The sequence below is a fragment of the Hydra viridissima genome, unplaced genomic scaffold, assembly GCF_058129835.1.
Source record: "Hydra viridissima isolate aposymbiotic clone 2 unplaced genomic scaffold, HvirCarnegie_v1 scaffold_4, whole genome shotgun sequence".
NCBI classification, from domain to species: Eukaryota; Metazoa; Cnidaria; class Hydrozoa; order Anthoathecata; family Hydridae; genus Hydra; species Hydra viridissima.
The window spans coordinates 12,208,404-12,216,452 of NW_028324303.1; the positions used below are offsets into that span (position 1 = coordinate 12,208,404).

The window sequence follows — 8,049 nt, forward strand, 5'->3', positions numbered from 1 at the left end:
GAGTATGAGTTAAAGATTTAGAAAAGTTGTTTAGTACAACAAAAGAAATGATAAACTGGCAATTAGCATTAATGTTATATAGAATTCTAGTCAGAAATATTGCTATTTATTGCATTAGGATTTTATTGTTAAAGTTTTAGATTAATCTAAAGTACAAAATCAAATAGTATTAGATAAGACACTGTGACAGGTAAAAAGTAGTTATACACACTAGGGTTGGGCGATAATAATATCATACGTGGGCATGATGAGCAAAAAACGCTCCATTTTAGGCTACAGTTAAATGTAAAAAAATAGAATTTTTAAAAAAGTTTTATGGGTCCCAACTTTGATCTTAATTTTTGCGTAACTTGGAAATTTAGCATATATCACAAGTTTCCTTATTGTTGCCTCTTTGAACACCATTTACATGGATGTATGATATGTAATAGTTCACTTTATGTTACTTACTAATAAAATGTAGATTTCTGAAAATATTTACTTTTACTTAATTCACTTCCTCTTGTAATAATGGCGTCAGCTGAAAAATTTGTAACGAGAAGTAGTTTTAAACACTTAGCTTTTGGCTTTCCTGTGCTGCTGTCAAAATTATAGCTCCTAAGTAAAAAAGGTGTTTCGAAAGCATTACCTCTAGCACAGAAATGCTCCACGTTCGAAACAAATTTTTGAAAAGAAAATTGTCGTTGAATATTATCAACAATAGTTCTCGCGTTTCTTCCATCCACCTTGATTTGAATGACCACAAGTGCGCTTAATCCACAGGTATTCAGAGCTAGCTAATGTACACCACTCACCCTTCTCTTAGTTTTCCTGCTACTTTGTGCATTTCGCCGCTACCTATTTTATCTCTTCGCATTTGAAACACCGGAAATACTACTTTGGCGCTGTTATAGCATATTACAGACTCAGGTGGCTTTTTTCTAACAATGTTATGGCGAGTGGTGGCAGCAGTTAAATTCTACTCATTTTCACTCTTTCGATTCAAAGTGCCCCTTACTTTCGGCAACATCACGTCAATATTCTCTCTAGCAACCCTAAATTTTGAAGAAACTGCTTCAGGCAATCCAACAACAAACGCTAGTCAGACCGCCTCGTCTGACAACCTCGCTAGACACGCAAAGCGTTGCAGATCCTAACGTTGTGCTTTTGAAACTTCTTTACTGATTGAAAAATTTGCTCTACAAAAATTTCGCCTTCAATTTATACTTTACAAATGACCTTTAACACGCTCATAAAAAAAAACCGCTTAAACTACATTTTCAATATTTCAAGGAAACTTCGTCAATATCATCTTTACATAATTTCTTCCACGCAATTCAATTACAAAGGCTGAAGGTGGATAAATATTAAATTCCATTATTGAGAAGCTACTCTTTTGAAAGGTATTTACTCGGTCATAACTTTACTGGACCTGGTATAAAGCTAGCTGAAAGATTGAATGAGGATCTTACACCAAAAGAATGGAGAAAACCGATAAATATTGTATGCTATCTACCGAATAAAGACACATCCACTTGCAATAACTCGTATGTGAGAAACAAATTTTGGATAAAATGTGAAATATTGATAATGCTTCGTTTCAGAAAAATTAGACAAGTCTATTGTTGAAAAGATTATCGGAACAAAGATAAGGTTTGGGATGAAACTGACTATTTCTGATTTTTCGAGAATAGAAAAAAAAAAAAAGAAAAACAAGAAAATTCAAGGAATGACATCAGTGCAAGCTCCCATGTCTCAAATTGCTGATGAATTACATAAACAAGTAAAGCAAAAATCCAAAAAGAAAGGTTATTGTTAACAGTATGGATAAAATATGGGTTGCTGATCTTGTTGATATGCAAGCATTCTAAAAATATAACAAAGGTATAAAATATTTATTGGCAGCCATTGATATTTTCTCTAAATATGGCTGGTTGATTCGTATAAAAGATAATACTGGTAAGATTGTAGAAAAAGCATTCAAGACTTCATTCAATGAAAGAAAGCCAAGTAAAATTTTGGTTTTTAAGGGTAAATAATTTTAAAATAGAGATGTACAAAGTATTGCTGAGGAGATGTACAAAGTATTGCTGAGGTTTACTCTACCGAAAATAAAGAAAAATTAAGTGTAGTTGAAAGATGGAAACTTAGTATGAAGGAAAAAGTGTGGAAGTACTTTAGCGCTAATTCAATTATGTAAACGTTTTAGATGACCTGATTAAAGAATATAACAATACTATTTATAGAAGAATGAAAGCATAAGGTAGAAAAGTTTATACCCAGAAAAATTTAAGATAAATGAACCAAGACCAAAATCAAAGTTTTCAGTTGATGATATAGTAGGAATGTGCAAGAAAAAGTTCTTCGAATTGGGTTAAACAACAAGATGGGCTGAAGAATTTCTTACAGTATCTGTAACACAAAATACTGATCCAGTTTCATATAAGATTAAAGATTTAAATGGCGAAGATATAGCTGGAACATTTTTTTGAAGAAGAAATGCAAAAGACAATACAACATGTAATTATGAGTGAAAAGATATTGAGAAAAACCAAAATAAAGTCTTTAGTAAAATGGTTTGATTATCCAGATTTAACTCAACTCATGGATAGGCAACAAAAGATTTGTTCAACATTCCACGCTAATTACTGATATGTTATTTAGTAAAAAGTAATATATCACATTACAATTACGTTGTTTAAAAGTTTACTACTCGTTGAGATTTGCTTAAATGTTATCGTTTAAAATGAACTCACGATAGAAATGTTTATGCCACATAGAAAAGTTAAATTTTATCTGAGTTTATCTGTAGATGATTGGCATTGCTTAGATTGTTGCTTTTCTCTCAGCAAATTGTTGAAAATAATCATGTTTTTTTAGGGTTTCCTGACGTTCTGAACCTTCAAGCTTTCCACAATGACAAGGTAGTGAAACAACTTTTATCTCAGCAAACCATTTTGAGACAACTAGCCATGTTCCATTGAGAAACTTTAAAAGGTGATTTACAACCCCTCCCCCCCCCCCCCTCCTATTATCAAATGAAATTCCATTGAAGGTATCAAGTCAACAATAAATAATTTTTAAGAGGTATTGTGGGTAAAGGTGGTATTCCATATTGATTCTTTTGATAAAACACCAAAACTAACTTTGAGAAAACACCTCCATCCTCTATAGCTGCTTGAGGTGACTAAGTTCTCTGTTAGCTTTTTTCAAACATAACACAGACAGCTTTTCTGTTTTGTTCATGATCTCTTGCAGGTGCCAATTTTAAAATTATATAATGTCACAAAAAATTTAAAGTGTTTTGATATTGAAAGTAAATAAAATCAAATTTTGCTCGCAACTCGAGTTCCACAAAATGCATAAAAATCAGTTAACTCCATTTTCACAAGCTCCTTAACTTTTTAGTAGTAATCTAATGAAAACCCATATTTATAAGGTTTTTAACTTTTTTGATGTTTCAAATAATGATGTAAAATCACAATTTGTTGATATATCTTAATATATTTGTTTTGTCTAAAAATATATACTTGAAAAGTGGTACTTGATATACTCTGAAAATGCAAAATACAGTTGAAATTAGTGGTTGTTACCATAATTATAAAATAATAATTTTTAAAACCAAGTATCTAATTCCTTCTTTAAGATTAGATTTTGGCGACTATATATTATTGTTCGACTGGGTTTACTCTATCATACCCCGAAAGGTTTTTCTCGGCTCAGCCATATTTAGAAAATCTAAAAGAAATTTAGGGGTATAAGAACCCTATTTCCGTTAATAATTTGTCATTAACATATTTTTTATTTATTAACATTCTTTTTAGTTTCACAGTCAAGAGCTTGCCATTTCGTGGTCAAACAAGATTACAAGATTTTCATTCACAATGAGTTTCATAACGTTTCCCAAGTTGTTAAAACTTCAACAAATACCACAAAGTTAGCGATGATCCCTCACTATAATTACATCGTAGTCAAATTTAACATATCTTTAGTAAATATATGTTGTTACATGCTATTTTGCAGTGTTGAGTATTTTAAAAAGTATTTTAAATGAAAGTATTTAAAATACTATTTAAAATACTTTTGTATTATTTTTATTTTTATTTGAAATGGTTTTATTCATTAGTATTTTCAATTTTATTTCAAATACTTTTCAAGGCTATTTTTTATTTTGTTTAAAACACAAAATACAAAATACTTTTCCACCAACAGCAAATTAATTAAAACTTGGTTTCCAAAAGTTCTTTGGCTGGATTGAGCTGCCTTGGACCACCCTTGGTAATGGTAATTTGTTATTTAATTACTATATTAGAGGGAACCAATCTACCAAAAATTCAAAATGGACTGAAATTGTAGAAAACGACTGAAATTGTAGAAAATGAAAATGCTGAGAGTGAACAAGCCGTCCCTGCCATACTTTGATGGAAAATTTTTCAAAATTATATCTAAAAGTAAAACTACAGGGGGTGTTAAAATTATTGCACAGTGTATGTTATGTGTTGGCAAAAAAACCTACAGTGGTTCACTGAAAGCAACTTCTAATTTTACTCAACATCTTCAGGTATGTATATAACTACAAAAACACTATATTATATTGCGCACTAAACAGTAAAAACGATAAACACATAAAGCAATGCTACAACATAACACAAATGAATGCAATAATCTCGGTTGATTGACTGTTGTTGTTGTTGTTGCAGAATGCTCATGGCAAAAAGCGAATCGAGGAATACAAGCAGCACATAGTTTAAGTTGCAAAACAGCGTAAGCGCTCGGTAGCTGAGATGGAATCTGGAGTTGGAGGTGGACCTTCTGTCGAATCTGGTCCTGCTTCTAAGAAGTTGAAACAAATACATATTATGCCTCGAAATCAAACATCCATTTCACAGGATGAAGTTGACAAGCTTATTGCTGACTACGTTGTGAAGGAAATGCGCCCCTTGATCACAGTGGAAAAGCCGGCGTTTAAAAATTTGATCCACGGACTCAATCGCAATGTCAGTATACCTTGTCGCAAAACATTAGGCAAGCGATTAAACGCCCGTTTGCAAAAAATGCGTGATGATAAAAGAACAGTCTTCAGTAAAGTACCATTTGTTTGTACAACAGCTGACATTTGGTCAGTGAACCAAAAGAGCTACTTAGGAATGACAGCTCACTATATTGATATTAGTACTGAATGCTCAGTATCACGCATATCTGTTGCTCTTTCCTGTCAATGTTTTTTTGGAAGTCATACTTACGACTCAGTGGCTGCAATGATCTCAAAAATTCATAATGATTATGGGTTACACGTGGAAAAAATTACAGCAACAGTAACAGATAATGCCTCTAACTTCAGCAAAGCCTTCCGAGAATATTTTGTAGATACTAGCAGTACTGCATCTGGTTCAGGGATCTCTGCAACTGCTGAAGAACAAATTGAGGAAACAGGAACTGGTGATGATGATGAAGCAGAAAATTCCGACAATGATGTTGAAAAAGCGGACATGACTGCAGTCCTAAATTTACCAGTTAGCGAAGACACGGATGACGATACTGAAGTTGTTCTGCCTCACCATGAAGCTTGCAATAGTCACTCTCTCAGCCTCACATCAACTACTGATGCAGATAAAGCATGTGATTCTGATGCTAATTTCAAACGTCTTTATCGAGCTGCATTGGCCAAGTGTACCAGCATTTGGAATTTGCTTCATAGAAGTTCCAAGGCATCGGATGCTGTGAAAAAAATTATCGCAAGGGCAATACTGATACCAGTCCCTACACGATGGAACTCCCGGCATGATGCATTGAAATGCATTCTCCAGTTGCAAGATAAGCTTGGAGAAATATGCGACGTTTTGAAGTTGCCAAAGTTCAAAAAGAAGGAGTTAGAATGTCTAGAAGAGTATGTAATGATAATGGCTCCTATTGCTGTTGCCATTGACAGGTTACAAAGTGACAATGTGTACTTTGGCGATGTATTTCCGACGCTGCACACTGTACAGCAGAAGTTGCAGGACCTGCAGCAGAAATCACTGAAGCATGCTAAGAAATTTGCAGAATCTATGCTTAAAAGCTTGAAAACAAGACTTGAGGTTCATCTATCATTTTCTGAACATAATGCCAGCAGGATAGTTGCAGCAGTATCGCATCCCTACTTCAAAATGAGATGGGTTCCGGGTGATAAAAAAGATTTCTGTCGTGATCTCTTCGTTCGTGCAGCTAAGTCTCAGCAACAACAGTTGTTGGACAGAGCTAATACTATTTCTGACCCTGACCCACTTCCAGGTACTCAATCAGCTAGTGGCATTGGCATGAGTGATGATTTTTTCTCGTTTAGCGAAATTAACATTGCAGAACAAACAACAGTCAACAACGAATGTTTATCGTACTTAAGCGACTCTGGTACGGATTTTAAAATCTTGGCAAAATATGAAGTTATAAAACACGTATTTGTGAGGTACAATACGACCTTACCTTCATCCGCACCTGTTGAGCGGTTATTTAGCACCGCTGGACAAATTCAGACGCCACGAAGGAACTATCTTAGTGATGCAACACTCGAAAAACTGTTACTTTTAAAGGCCAATAAATATTGATTTAAAGGTTAAATTATGTCAATAAAGTTGTGATGTACGATTCGAGTCGCTACAATTCCAGTATTTTGTATTTTGTATTTAAAATAGTTTTATAATGTATTTTTATTTGAAATACTTTCCTTGTATTTTATATTTATTTTCATTTCAAATACTTTTAGGTAGACTATTTTATTTTTATTTCAAATACTTTTAAAAAGTATTTTGCCCAGCACTGCTATTTTGTTTGTAAAATGTTTTCCACATAATTTTATACTGCTTTTCGTCATTTCTCTTTCAAAAAAAATTTTAATGTTTAGTTCAATTGATATAAATCCAATTTTGGTCAAATTTTCACCGTTATTTGTTCTAAAACAAATTGTGTTTTAATGAACATCTTATTTCTTCTAAATTCTTAGAACAAAATAGGGATAGAGCACTAAAAGAAAACTTAAATGATTCCAGTTTTATTAAAAGTCAAACGATGGTATGAAAAGTTTAAAAACACTGGCTTCCGTTATTCACCTTCAACTGAGTTTATTTAGTTTCGCTTGTATACTGTTTACTTCAAGTAGTACATTTGTTGAAGTAGCGTCTTATAAGCTATACTGCTGAGAAGAAACAAGGTAAAGATTAACTTTAGTGTCGTAATCTGGAAAGAAATAAAGGAGTAGCATTACACCACAATTGCCATCATAACATATCCTAACTTAGGCATTTACATCCGGAAAAAGTGTAGGATGGAGATATTATATTTACGATAAAAATCTTATAATTGTTTATTAAAATAAAAGTTATATAAACAATTGTTTCAATAATTATCTTATTTACTTTGAGCTGAGCACTGTTTTTTATTTTATAATGGTGGTTGTGCCTTACAAAGTTGTCAGCTTCACCAAACTTGTCAAGACGTTTACGCCAGTTACCTCATTTTGAAAAATAACTGGTTTTACCTGCAGTAGAAATTATTTTAGAAAATACCACAATATTATCTTTATTTGCAGAGGTTAATGACGTTTTCTTTTCTATGCAATTTGTAGCTAGCCAACGATTAGTGGCAAATAATGTGATTTGTTCAAGCTGCAACCTGACATCTTCACTGAATTAATATAATCCAAATTTCAATTTTGCTATTGTTTATGTGGTGCCTTGATTTTACACTGATACAAATCACTGGGAGTTTCGCCTATCAAGATAAACCGCTATAATCTGGTGCGATTTTATAAGAGAAATTTGTAAGCAACATTTAGAAGAAAATCCTCAACAACTTGGAGGTTTAGATGAGAATTACGATCCAATAAATGTTTAGGTCAACAAGTTAAAATATTTTCACTGGAAATATCTTATGCTAAAATTCAGCAATATTTAAATGGCATTTATATACATGTCATCATTCACCAAAGGAAACTTTGTCGATCCCAATGACCTAACGTTGCACACTTACTGAGAACACGTGGAAGCGAGTGAAGATGTTGCGCCGTCAACATGGGAACGTTGGACCTCATTTTCAGTC

The 8,049-nt window shown here is 33.0% G+C and overlaps 1 protein-coding gene across 1 annotated transcript; it reads left to right on the plus strand.

The window, feature by feature from the left end:
- The first annotated feature begins 4,730 nt into the window (after positions 1 to 4,730).
- LOC149889945 (uncharacterized) lies at positions 4,731 to 6,560 on the plus strand. Its single transcript, XM_090085198.1, has one exon. It carries the CDS (start codon positions 4,764 to 4,766, stop codon positions 6,558 to 6,560), a length of 1,797 nt encoding a protein of 598 aa, XP_089941324.1. The 5' UTR covers positions 4,731 to 4,763.
- The last annotated feature ends 1,489 nt before the right edge of the window (positions 6,561 to 8,049 follow it).